Source organism: Pleurodeles waltl, chromosome 3_1 (genome assembly GCF_031143425.1).
Source record: "Pleurodeles waltl isolate 20211129_DDA chromosome 3_1, aPleWal1.hap1.20221129, whole genome shotgun sequence".
NCBI classification, from domain to species: domain Eukaryota; kingdom Metazoa; phylum Chordata; class Amphibia; order Caudata; family Salamandridae; genus Pleurodeles; species Pleurodeles waltl.
In genome coordinates this window covers 708,098,656-708,112,527 of record NC_090440.1, presented here as the reverse complement: position 1 = coordinate 708,112,527, position 13,872 = coordinate 708,098,656, and the positions used below count along the sequence as shown (strand labels likewise).

General features: G+C 45.8%; 1 protein-coding gene across 3 annotated transcripts in view; it reads right to left on the bottom strand.

Annotated features, from left to right (window-relative positions):
- MACF1 (microtubule actin crosslinking factor 1) overlaps positions 1-13,872 on the bottom strand; it is a 1,225,213-nt gene that overhangs the window by 30,612 nt on the left and 1,180,729 nt on the right. For all 3 annotated transcript variants that reach the window (XM_069223412.1, XM_069223414.1, XM_069223413.1), the window contains 2 exons: positions 4,661-4,729; positions 1,051-1,262 (listed from right to left, as the gene is read on the bottom strand). In XM_069223412.1, the coding sequence (XP_069079513.1) occupies positions 1,051-1,262; positions 4,661-4,729 (281 nt within the window). The remainder of the gene's footprint in view (positions 1-1,050; positions 1,263-4,660; positions 4,730-13,872) is intronic.

The following is a 13,872-nucleotide window of genomic DNA, read 5'->3' as shown; positions in this document are numbered from 1 at the left end:
TTCTGTTAGGGGGCAGAACTCTGTCCCGGAAGTTCGTAGAGACTTCTAATTTTCAGTGTTTAACTTAATTTTATTTGTAGTATACTGTTCCTGTGTGTATTTCTAACGCTTTTTTGCCTGTCATCTGCCGTCTTTTCAATTTGTATGTTTTTCCATCTTTTGCTGTCGGTAGATAACTGAAGTAGAAAAATAAGTGCCAATCATAAATAAGTGCTGGTGGCCCCACCGGCTCAAATTAGGCACTGGAGCCCAGTAACCTCTTAACAGCCCATATGCAAATTTTGGAAACACAAATCCAGCTCTTTGTGAAGCATTCCAATACCTTTTAATGCAGTGGCGCTAAAGAAAATGAGTTAAATAAAATAAAGTGGTATTGAGGTTGCTACCAAAGGACACCTTTTGCCATCCTTTCATTGAAAGCATCTGGGCAGTTTCAGTGGTACAATGGCTCAGCAATTAAGGATTCAATATACATTAATTTCCAAGGTGTCACAAATAGAGAGGGGCTCCTCAGCTGGTTTCTACATTCTTTTATGTTTTGCTCAAACTCTCGGGTTCTGTGCCCCCACCCACCTTACTGGTATTGTGCTTTTCTGTCACAGGCAATCTATAAATACTTCAAAGGGTGCCCACCTTTTTCCCTCTCAGTGCTATTTATGTCACCATTCTCTCCTGAGCCCTGTCCTTGTGTCCAGTTATGCACAGTGGTCGGCCTAATGTCATACTCCACTTCCACTCACCATCATTCTAGTTTTGTAAGACAATGCAGATTCTTTAAGGCCTACATTTGTCCACCGGTGTCCTGATTGTTTTCCCACTTGCCTCGTCGAACTTCCAAGTCCTACACTTGCATCCATCTACCTACAAATGAAGTAGCTTATGATTGCAACCCGACCCTATCACCAGTCGGTACCATGCTCCTCTCCTGCATGCATTACTGCTGCACATTGCCTATTAATTGATGCCGTTCTCAAACCAGGTAGCCTGCTGCCACCGTCCTAGTTCACAAAACTCAAATGCAAGCAAGTCAGTCAAGAGAGAACTTCTTACCTTGGCACCGCTGGCTGGTGTTGCAGGCGAGGACGGCATGGATGTGCAGCTGTGGTTACTCTGGCTGGCACTTGAGCTAGATCTCGTTGGAGAAGCTGCCCGTGAAGAGGGCTTTGACCTACGACCCCTTGACCTAAAAGGTGTCATTGCTTGAGAAACTCCTTCAGGGAGGATGAACTTCTCCCGAAGTTCAAGGTTTGTTCGTCCTCGTGCTGGGGAGAGAGAAATAGCAGAAATAATTATACATCTCGTCAACCACCGTTAGATGGCACAGGCCAAGACAGGGCACCAGAACCTCCTGAAAATGTAAAGCCCTCACATTAAAGGGTGCCCCGTCCACTCACTGTCTGGACCCTAACAGCCAGTAGGACTTCAAAGCTATTCTGTCCCAGATGGCAGCATCCAAATGTGATGTGCGGGAGGAAATAAAGTAATGGCTTTGGAAGAGTTTGGCAAGTGCAATTTCTGGTCTCCCCTCACCTCCCCCGGCCCCTACACTTCTGTAATGTCACAGACTGGCTAAACGATTAAGGAAATGTAGGCGAGTTGCTTTGTTATTAAAAACTCAAACAATGTATGCCCTCTCAGTCAGAATGGCAGTTATGTTTGCCTCTAGGTGAATATGACCCCGGGATGGTTCGCTGGCCCCATGTCACCTTCAGCAGCACCGTCTCAATCACCTTCATGCATGCGACGTTCTGCTTACAAAAAGGCCGGCTGCTGGCTCGTATTCTGCTTTACGCCATTAACAACACCGAGCGTTAGCGTTAGGCCTGTTTTCTGTTTAGCAGTAAGGGGCACCGCCACTCTTAGTTCTTGCTTACAGCTCGCAGAGTGGCGAGGGGGCACTGAAGCTGCATTTTATTTAAAATGTGTGAGGACCCTGCAGTTCTAAATTCTGGTTTACAGCTCGCAGAGTGGCCTGGGGGCCCTGAGCTGAGGGTGTTTTTTGTTGAATGTTTGTGGGATGGTGAGAGGGAGGTGCAGGTCTAAGTTCCTGATTACAGTTCCCAGAATGGGGCGGGTTCTTGGTTTTTATTTAATGGTTCGAATTAAAGTGATGGGCCGCTTCAGGTTTAAGTCTTAGTTTCATTGTGTGCAGCAAGGTGAGTGGGCACTGAATTGTCCGTCTGTTTTGTAGCTCCCACAAGCAAGCCTGAGGGGCACTGAAGGTTGAAGTCTGTATTATAGTGCGTAGGGAGAAACAAGCATTTTCAATGCAACGGGTCTCGCATTTGTTCGAATTAGAGCTATAAGCGTTGTAAAGCAAAAAAAAATGCATTGCGATAGCGCTATGCAAAATGCAGCGCCAACGCGCTCCGTGGAAAATAAACAGATTAAAGTAGTCCGGACTCCAAGCTGAAAACATCGAGCCTTGTATGATTTTGGTACTTTACCGGTGCTGTGTAGGTGGGCTAAACACCGGAAAAGGCATGACGTATGCATGCCTTTCACAAATGAAAGGACGCGGATTTTAAAAGGCAAGCCCAGGAACCAATGTAAGTGACTGACGTGGCATGGGCGTGGTTTCAAGCCCAAGAGAGATTACAGAATGGACGGAGCACTTTGTACTCGCCCATAAAAAGGGCCTTAGTTTTTATTGTATATAAGGGTGACTTTCTTACAGAATCCTCTTATATGACACTGGAATTAGGCGGCATGACAGAACCAACCTAAGCAGCAAGAAAAGGCAAATTCTGGGGCATAAAGTAGTATATTTTGAAGCAGTATTACATCACGATTTTGACACTTTCACACGGTAAAGGCAAAGGTTTCATCTCATTATCATACACCGACCAGCTACTGAAAGGTGACCTCCCCTCTGTGCGGCTACGTGTGTGGTAGAAAGTTCAGTAACATTTGATAAACCTGAGTTACAAATTACTTTTCCTTCTAAAATCTGCAAAATGTGCAGATGATGGACTATACCGATGGTGCGGCAAATTATGTGGAATAATGCTGTGCCATTAAATAATTCTAGTGGTTTTGATTATATGGCATAATAAGGTTATCTATGACAGTGCAGGTTGCTGTGCTTGCTTTTTTAATGTGCGGAAGGGCAGTGTTTTCTTGTTTTGTAAACAGGGTCAGACTGGTCTATAGGGCCATCAGGCAGCTTTGTGGGTCACATTTTTGGCTGTTGTGGGCCTATTTTATGGTCTGCTGGGATGGATTATACTACTGATTTCTCTGATATCAAAACAAACACTGCCTACAGCAGGTTTACATCTGCGCAATCTTTCATACGCCCCCAAACACTAATAAACCGTGTCTTTACAAGTATAAAACTGTCCCAATTTGCAAATCATGGCCACTTTTATAGCTTTCCAATTCACTAATGGAGCCACTCTTATGTTGGTGCCTTGGTGTATTTTCTGTCCCAGTCTGAACTTGGTTCAGAAACCTCTGGGGGACAACAAAGGACACTTGGGGGTTTTGTTGCTTTACGTCTCATCGAACACGATGCAGGAATTGAGGAATCTTATTGTCGTTTCATGTTTTGATGAGAGAATGCATCACCATAAAGTTGAATAAGGCTTGCCCCAGACAGACCTTTAAGCCCACTCTCGAGCGTGGGCTCAGGGGCTGGGGCCAAGTGGATGCACACACAGGCTTTATTTAGCGAAGCACCACTTGGCAAATGACTTAAAAGAAGCAGCAAAGCTATCTCACACCGTGGCTTCTGTGAACCACAACTTGGCAACGGGCTTAAACAAGATGTGGCAAAGCTATTTCACACCGCGGCTTCTGTGCAGCACAACTTGGCATCTTGCTTAAACAGGGAGCACCAACGCTACCAAACATTGTGACTTTTGCATAGCAGGGGCACTACACAAAAGAAAAGCCGCACGAACGTTGCATACTGTGTCTTCTGTGAAGTATCACGAGCAGCTGATTTAAGTAACGAACAGCAAAGCAACTGCACACTTCCTCTTTTATACAGCAAGGCGCCTTGAAGAGAATTGGGTCAAGGCTACAGCACGCTGACTTCTGTGCAACAAGGCTCAGCCTCTGACTTAAGATGTAACAGCAAAGCTACTGCACATGTTGATGCCTGTGCAGCAAGAGGCCACTGGCGGGACGTAAAGGCCCAAAGAAAAGCCGCGCTGCAGCTTCTGTGCAGCAAGGCTCGGTAAGCATTCTGCCTTGAGGAAAAGGCCCAACGCTACCGCAACCAGCGGCTTGTGTGCATCAGAGCTCAATCCAGGGCTGCCCACAGGCGCGTGAGAGGCCCACTAGGCAGTGTGCGGCGGCATCTCCCAAGACCAGGAGTCACCTCTGCACCCTGCCATATGCACGGACTCTCACAGCGCTGCACGTCTCGCGGCCAGATTTTAAGGCTGAGTGCATGCGAGCCTCTGCAAAATACCTACCATGCCAGGAACAGGACATGCCGTGCTGCGTGCAACGCAAGCAGCGCATGGACCGCGCGCTTAAGCAGTGTTGTACCTGCAGCAACAATTCATCAACTAGCGGTGCTGTCTGCTAATGAGAAGCTGAAGGGGCAGGGGCAGAGAGGAAGGACAAGTCAGGCAATAAGCAAAGCCATTCTCTAAGCCAGCATCTGAAGCAAATGAAAGAGTGCAAGCGAGAGAGAAACAGCCCCAACCTATGGGAGACTGACTGATAATCGAGGAGCTGGAGTCGGAGCGTTTGATTTTACATCCAGGATGGTGAACTAGAATCAAATAAAAGACAAGAGAAGGAGAACAAAAAGAAAGTGATAAATAAGGAGTCAGAAGGCTGCGCCATGCTCAAATATCTGTCCGGTCTCCCTCTGCCATGCGTCGATGGAGCAGAGAGAAGCTTGCACATGCAAAGAACATTACAGCTGTGAAAGGATGTTGTGTCTCGCAGAGCTAGTGGCAGCTGAAAGATACCACGACAGCCCCAGCTGCGGCTGCCTGCAGTGGGACGGCTGATAGCACGGGCCTTTCAAATAGCATTGCAGCGCGAGGCTGTAACTTACCTGCACCGCCACCCATGGAATGTGTAGTGCGAGATACATTCACATGTTTTTCACAACCCGGCCATCCAGTGGTTGGATTTCGGTTGTAAAAATAGTGAAAATGTCAGCAGTGTGCACTAGCGTAAGATATGCTGGGGGAAAAAAATCACTTGTGACTTCGACCAGAATCCCAGAATGCACTGCGAATGACCACCATCTTCAGATAAATGCATGTTTTGCACAGCGAAACAATTCAATATGTAATGAGAGCGAGGTGGTGGAAGAAGTCCTTAATCGATTTTTAAGGGTGCTCTGACCACCTGAGAATCCGGAATTGCATGCAAGTGTAATAAATGCTAATCTAACAGACACAGCCAACAGATATCACCTTATTGACCTATTGGCTTTGTTTACATTCTTTTTCATTACAAATATACTGACACAGCTGTTGCCATCATTAATTAAATGGGTGCATGATGAGTGATGACGTATGCTGGTGCATACATAACTATGAATGTATAAGTCTAGGGAATGACATAGGCACCATGTTTTTGATTTATCAATCCATAATGTAGAACGTCACTTGGCTCGATAAATAAAAATGCATTTAATTTTACTGACGCAAAAAGCACTTTCATCAGAGTGTAGTTGCCTGGAAAAAAATAAAAGCTGCTGAGCCAGACAAAATAAATAAATATATGCTTTTAAACAAATATATCGAGCACAATGTGTTCAAGAAGTAAAAAAGGAGCGGGTTGGGAGAAGCACAGGAGCAAAGGAGGTACTTGAGGTTGGGGCCGTGGGACCTTTAAAAAAATAATAAAAGCCAGGGAGGGGTGGATTAGCACTGGATGAGCTTGGGGAGGGACATGAGACAGCATTATGGCGTGGGCAGCAATGGAAGGGTGCACGCCAGCCAATCAAATGGAAGGTAAAAAGGCTATGTTCTAGGTGAGAGACAAACACAAGAAGAGGAAGGAAAGTCACCGAATAAGAAGCAAGCAAGAGAGTGACAATTCAGCCAATGGTAATCAACGGGCGGGCTACAAGCCCGATCTAAGTATCTGGTATGGTCCACCAGAAGCTTTCACCTACAGACAGGTAAGACCTGTCAGCATGCAAGACCTAAAAATGTATGCAATTAATACAAGGTTAAAGGCTTATGAATCCTGTGCAGTGGTAGGTTTTCTATAACCGCTTACAGATTTCCTTCCCGCAAAATGTAATTCTACAATACGTTTTGGCTGTCTTTCTTGCACTGAATAACAAAATCAAAAGCATTCCACAAAGCTGATGTTGCCAATGAAAGTGTTTTGACTTTAATTGCATGACCAGAAGCTGGGGCTGTGTTCTTCTAATTCTATGTGTAATATCTCAAGCGCCCTCTCACACCCAGTGAATATACTTAGGCACAATTAACCTTGGTGTGGGCGAAGAACAGTGGCAGGTCAATAGTTGGGTTAACTAGAACATCAGAAGAAACCTAGGTTAGGAAATAAGAAAACAACTGCGTGATGACGTTTGCTAACTGTTTTTTACGTCCTTCATCACTAACCCCAGACTTTCAGGATGTTTATTCAAATATACGAACTTTATGACCTCAGGAAACCATGGCAAGTTCACTGCTTCCCGGGTTTGGATGAATACATTTTGCCTCACATTATGTGCAGCAATACTTTGGACAACAACAGCTTTAAATTTGGCCATACTGACTTTTTGAGGTGTTGTAATAGCTATAGCTGAGTCACTCACACTGGAGCAACGGCCGTCATAGTTTAAGTGTCGCCCTGCAAATCACTTTCCAGCTTCAAGGAAAGTGTTCTTTCTGCCAATGTATCTGTCCTAGGCTAACCCATCAAAGTTCACTCCCATGCAATAGGTTTTTATGGGCACCTGAATGCAAGTTACAGTTTTTTTTTTCTTTGCCACTATGTCCAATGCTGCTGGAGTGCCTTACATCATGGCAATATGTTATGTTAAAGGAGACCTGTATAATTTTCTTTCTACCAGTGTAAGTTTCTGATTCCGGCTAGGAGATTCTTACTTGGCACATCTACCCTACTTTGTTCTGCATGGTTGGACACTACGGTACCTGGGTGTCACATGACAGTTGTTGATTGAAAGCAGCCAGGTTACGCAGTAGGGGAAATTTCCCCACCACCATGCACAACTAGCTCCTAGTCAGGCAAGCACTTTCTCTCAAGACAGTCTCAGCTACCCTTTAGAATAACAGGACCGTGGTGAAGTGACAGAAGGTTGCTTCAGAGAAAGAGTTTAAGGGTTAATTAGTACCAGCACAACACTTGGAGCAGGAAGCCACTCAGTAAAGCTCCCAGATCACTTTACACTAATCTAAACTATTCAACGATTAACATAAGGACAAATGACAGACACTGGATCATTCACTGCAAAATGACTGCGTTTTAAAAGAACAGTTCCAATCCACACGACTTCTGCATGGACAGTCAATGACATTTCATGCACAGTACTCACAAGTGGCCACTGCAGGTTTCTCTCTACTGTAGCATCACAGCACAACTCTCAGCTTCAGGATGCCTCGTGCCTTCAGTCAGGCCGGAGGGGCTGGATGAGTGAAAGATGCTTTGTGCAGCCAGCCACAGTTCACAGCTTTCAAACTTCACAGAGTTCCTGTGGGTGTCTCTGGCTTGTGTCTCCACAGCAAAGTGAGTCTCTACTGGTCCTCACAGGACTGGCTAGGGCAGTAGATACCACTTTGTACTGAGTCTAAGTTGTCTTAGTCACTCACTTTCCAGTTGTAATAAATAATCTACACTAAATTCAATGCCAGACCAGTTACAACTAGTCTGCTTCAGAGGAAGAGCTTTTCAGGTGCTATGTGTGTCCCTGGGAGTTACCAGATTTGTGCACACTAAAAACATTCTTGGTTGGGTGGTGGTGGGGTGGAAGGTGGGAAGAGTGACATTCCCACCCACATTACAACAATCTTTTGTTTGCTTCCAGGTCGTGGGCCTATGTGTCGACTCTTTGTGTTCAGACTTCCAGCTGTGTTCTGCCCTATGTAAGCAGCCTTACCATTTTGTGCTCATTGGCTAACAGGTCGCACACAAGCTACCACTATTACCTCCTGGTCAGGGGGTCTGTGTTCCAGTCTTGCAAGTGACAGGCAACAGAAGTATGCCTGTGTAAAATCTAACATTTTATGAGATACAGCACCTGGCAGAGGTGTGTGGGAATATCCCTGCAACTAGTTCTCCAGTGCCAGATCCCTTTCCCCTAAAACTGCACAGTCGTTTTTCCCAATTGGCAAAACCTTTAGCACCTACTGTAAGTCCCTAGTAAATGGTGCCTCTGGTACCTAGGGCCTGGGGTACTAAGGAGGGTCCCAAAGGGCTGCCCCACAAATTGTGCCACCCTAAAGGACCCCTCACCAAGCACATGACAGGCTGCAATTGCAGGCTGCATGTCTTGGTGCAGACAAAAGTGAAAACATGACATGGCACACAGCCTGTGTGTCATGTTCCCTAAACACTTCAAGCAATATATGTAAGTCACTCACCGATCAGGCCTTACAGCCCAAAGGCAGGGTGCATTATATTACAAGTGAGGGCATATCTGCATAACTTAACACCTCACCCAGGCAGGATGGACATTCCAGGGCAGAAACCTTCCAAGGCCTAGCCGTCTTTGTACTGAGACCCAGGACTGTCCAGATGGAGGAGATGACCAACTCCCCCCGTCCTGACCCGGTGGCGGCATTGATGGGAAAATCAGGCAGCTTAGGTGTACCCACTTCATGCCAGTCCCACTCCTAAGGTGAACGAGCTGAAGTGGACACCACTTTTCAAATTCATGCATCTTGTTTGGAAGGAATTAGGCCACTAGGGCTAGAGTTATGCAGAAGTGGTCATAGAAAGGGTATAGTCACCCCTAAAGGTGGACAGCCCATTTGCTACCACCTGGCACTCCCTTTAACACCCTAAATTGAGTATTTAGGTGGCACGCCGGAACCTAGAACTCCGATCCTGACGACTTAAGCAGCAAAGGACAAAGAAGAGTTGCACTTGCAGAAGAGGAAAAGAAGAAGCAGCTAACCTGGTACCAACCCCGCCAGCCTGCCTGCTGACCTCTACAGACTTTGCCCAAAAAGACGAGTTCTGCAGCTGATCCTTCAGAAACCCAGGAGGACTGCCTACCTTCCATAAAGACTCAAGACTCCGTGAGCAGTAGATCTGCTCTGCAACAAAGTCTCAAAAAAGGACTCCGCAGCCTCCTGAACAACAAAGATCTGACACCTGAAGTGACCACTGCACCCGACATCCACAACCTGAGGTGAAGCCAAACAACGATGCCAGCAACGTTCTCCAGCTGTCCAGAGACTGGGTCCAGTGTGGTCTCACCCATCTTGGATTCCCGCAAGTTGCATGCAGCCTCTGCACGCAGGCCCCCTCTCCCAGGGCCATGGGGTGAGAGAAAAACTGACACCTCCAGCAATCACTGCACCGGTCACCCCTGACCCCATCTGAGGTGGGTCACTGGTGCCAACAACGTCCCCCAGCTTCTCTGGACTCGAGTCCACCCTGGGTACCCCTGTGCTGTACTCCCCAACGACGCCTGAAGCCTCAACACACAGGACCCCTGACCGCGAGTATTCCCAGATGAAGAAACCCAACTCCTAAGGCTGCTTCTGCTTCTGTCGTGCCTGAACAAAAGGGCCAAAAGTGCACCTACGTCCAAGAGTACCATAAATCTACAACCTACCTGCTAGTTGTCCCCAACTGGCTTCCTAGCCACAGACTGTTTGTCCCGAGGACCAACTCCCATTGAAAACGATTGGGCACTAGACGCCTTACTGCACTCCTGCACCTGGCCGCCCGAGTGTGCTGCCCGGAGTGATCTGCTGGTGTCTTTCTGATCAGTGCCCACGATTTATCTTAACTCTCTGAGATTGGCCTTGTCAGTCGTTGTTAACCCTGTGTTTGCTGAAAATTATTTTCCTCCATAGGTTAACATAAAAAAACTCAGTGCAATTCTCTAAGTGTTGATTTTTTAATCTAAAATGTATTTATGCTTGAACCTGATTATGAAGTTCTTGGGTTTGAAACATAAAAAGAAGCATTATTTTTCTGATTTTGTCTCAGATTTGTTGAGTGTGTATCTCATGTATTGCCTCTGTGAGTACAAGTGCTTAGTATTACCCTCTGATAAGCCTAACTGCTCGCTTACACTACCACAAATTAGAGCATTAGTCCAATCTACTTTTGCCTCTGCAAATCAACTGGGGATCTACTGGACTTTCTGCACAGTGCACTTCTTTTTAGTGAACCCTATAGAGAGCCAGTTTCTTACATTGGTGGAATTGCGGCGTGGTCTGCAACTTTGCAATTGCTGATACCACTTGGTCAAGAAGTGACTACACGAGTAAACCCATAAAATCAAAAGAATCACTTGGACTGAGAAACCAGGCATAATTTCCTCAATGTAGAGTCAAAATGCAATCAGTATATAATAACAAAGAAAAAGGATGGGAATCATGAAAAAAAACAGATTCTTTTACATTGATCCAAGCTCTTTCCACTCGCTAGTAACTTTTTCAAGGTGTAGATTCTAATTCAATACCATCTTGCTGAAAACCAAGGACTTAGAAAATGTCTTAGGACTAACAACACTCCTAGCCCTGGGTGACTGGTGTGGGCTTTTACAGTTGATGCACTCTGTGACCCCAGGATGGGCATTCCTGGTGCGCTCATCACTCTCTAAGGGAAAGATCTCGCACTTTGATCACTTCTGAAGAAGTTAACTCTGTCATCAAATCACTTGGGATATTCCAGCTGGATCCAGGAAACTAGAGTAATTAAAGATAACTGTGCATTATGAGTAAACCAGTCACAAATGCTTTCTGCACTTTCATTTGGAGACATCCAGGAGGAGTATGAGCTCACACTCTTGGCATTTTTGAGCCGATGTCATCAAGAGTGCACTGGCTACTTACAGGGTTCATCGCAATGTAGCATCTAGCTCATGATCCATGTTAGGTTTCTGGGAATGATCAGTTTCACTGAGGGATTGTGTTTTGAATCATTAGAAGGACAGTGGCTCTGAAGTCTCTGTCCCCAATTTGGTTATCACATGTATTGATTCTGTTCTTTGAAATAGTAGTCCAACTCTTAATTATCACAGCAATGTTCTCCGTTTTCAGATTCAGCGCCCACCATTCACAGAGTAATGAGGCACCTTTAAAATTAACCTAGATTTCATTGTCTGACAATGTGTTTTTAATCCTCAGAGGAGAGGCTGGCCAAAACTCTTTGCACGCTGCACCCATCTGCTCACAGCAAACCAGGGAAGGACAAGGATTCCAAAAACCATGCTTGCACTGCGACAAATACTAATTTTAGCACAACTGGCAGAACTGAAATCATTCATCATTACCAAGGCTTTTCGGAACAGAGAAAGAAACTGCAGTTCATCAAAACGTCACAATTTGAATTACAATACCTATTCTTAATTAGGAAACACTCTTTGAAGCTGCTACTATCAATGAAGAGTATTCTTTCCCGTTTTTAAAGCACTAAACACAGTGAAAAATGTTTAAAATTTGCAACACAAACAAACAAAACACTAACCTGTTTACTTGCTGCTCAAACACAATGGTAGTCAAAGTCATCCAGATGTACCATTGTATTGAGGCAGTCTGTCGTTCACAACAAGGCCACAAGAGGTTTGGTTAGACACATCCCACGTTAAAACCTATAACTTTTTTAACCACTGTGAAATATTTTGGACCCAACGACCGGATGGCAGAGATAAAAAAGACATATGCCAATCTATAACAATCTCATATTGCAAACTCACCAAATTCTTCTGCATGTGTTCACTAGCACCCTCAATGTGAGAAGAAGCCTTTATCACTTTCATACGCAGTCCTTATTGCTAGGATACTCTTACTACATCAGCTCCCCAGGCACAGAGAATATGGGGAGGAGAAACAACCCGTTTCCCTCTCCCCCAAACTCTGTACCTTCTGTTTAACAGTGATCTTCCCATTTGGAGACTGTGCTTCTACAACTAAAGACAGTTCCCCTTGATCTCCCATGTGTTCTCAATCTTTAACAGCGAAGAGCAAGGCCTCAATGCAGTGCTTAATTTGTGCTCGTTTTTTCCGGTACGGAGCACCAGCACTTATTTTTGAGGGCCGGCGCTTATTTTTCTGCCTCAAGCATTAACTGCGAGCAAAAGACACAAATGGGAAAGATGGAGGAAGAGAAAAACAAAACAGCATCAGAAAGGGGAAAAGCAGGAAGCTACAAGAGTGAGCTGAAGGGACAGGGAGTGGCTGTAAATGGATTAATGAGGCCCGATTTTGGCTTCAGGATTACGATGCCTCAGTGTCCCACACTCCCACATTTAATTGCAGCAGCCGCATGTTTAAGAGGAGAGCTATGTGCACCGGCAGGTTTTTATTTCCAAATTACGCACTGCCTCAATGGAGACCACCACGCTTGCTAACTCAAGAGACATTGCTACTATCTCCGGAGAAAAGCCCACCACATCTGCTGCTATAGTCAGTCAGTACATCTAATCAATGCAGCTCGCAGATACAGAAAATGCTAACTGTCCTAAACAGCAGACATTATGCCCTATGTCGGAAGCTGGGTTCTGGTTGGAGAGTTCCCCCCTGCCTGGTGTCAGTGTTTTTTGGACTGTAGTACTCTGGGATCCTGCTTACCATGTATGTGCCCCCTCCTCTAAATGTGGTTGCTGGTACACTTTTACATCCTACAATTGGCATACTGGTGCACCCATGTAAGTCCCTAGTATATGGTACTTAAGGCATTGGTACACCAGGAATCTCTCATGGGCTGAAGCATGTATTTTGCCAGGCATAGGATCCAATGCAAACTGTGTCTGTAGGCCTGCCATTGCAGCCTGCATGAAATGGTGCATGCACCTTTCACTTAAGATATAAGGCTTGCCTTATATTGCGGTCATTGCACTTGCACTTAAGTTGCCCCTCTGGTAGGCCCTTCAGCCCAAAGGTGTGCTGCATTTCCCTAAGTGTGAGGGTACCCCTGCATGAGCTGAGGTACCCCTACAAACCCCCGACTCCGAATCCTGGGCTTTGTAAGTGCGGGAAAGCGATCTTAAGGTACGTAGGGGACACTGGTCAACACAAGTGGTCCAACTACATAATGGCTTCTCCGAACTCAGGCATGTTTGGTATCAAACATGTTGGAATAATGCAATTACACCGATTTCAGTGCTAGTTGCATGATACCATGTACTCTGGGGGTTCCTTAAAGGATCCCCCAGTTCTGCCTGCACAGCTTTCCAGGGTCTGCCTGCCAGCCCACGCTGCTGCTGACCCCATACATTGTTCTGCCCACCTGCTGCTGAGCCTACCTTGAGCAGGGGAAGGCAGAACAAAGGGTTTCCTGTAGGAGGGAGGTGTGACCTCCTCGCCTTTAGAACTAAGTGCCTCTGGAGTGGGGTGGCCTCCCAGCACCACCAGACTACTTTGAAGGGCACATTTGGTGCCCTACTAGCATAAACCGGTTTGCACCAGTGCAGGAACCCCTAGTTCCCGCTCTGGTGAAAAGCCACACAAAAGAAAGGTAGGTGCACAGAGATGTATATTTTGTGTGTAGATTATCTGCAAGTGGAGATATACCAATGTTAGTATAGCTAGTGTTGCAATAAAGAATACTTTATTTTTGCAACACTTGGTGTGGTTCCTTCTTGTGTAACAGTTACTGACTGACTATTGTGGTATTTTAAGTGCTTTACACTCCTCCAAGATAAGCCAGAGCTGCTCTCCAGAGCTACCCCTAGAGAGCTTTGATTATCTAGGCAACAAAACACTATCACTAAGAGTTGCCTGGACTCAGTATAGG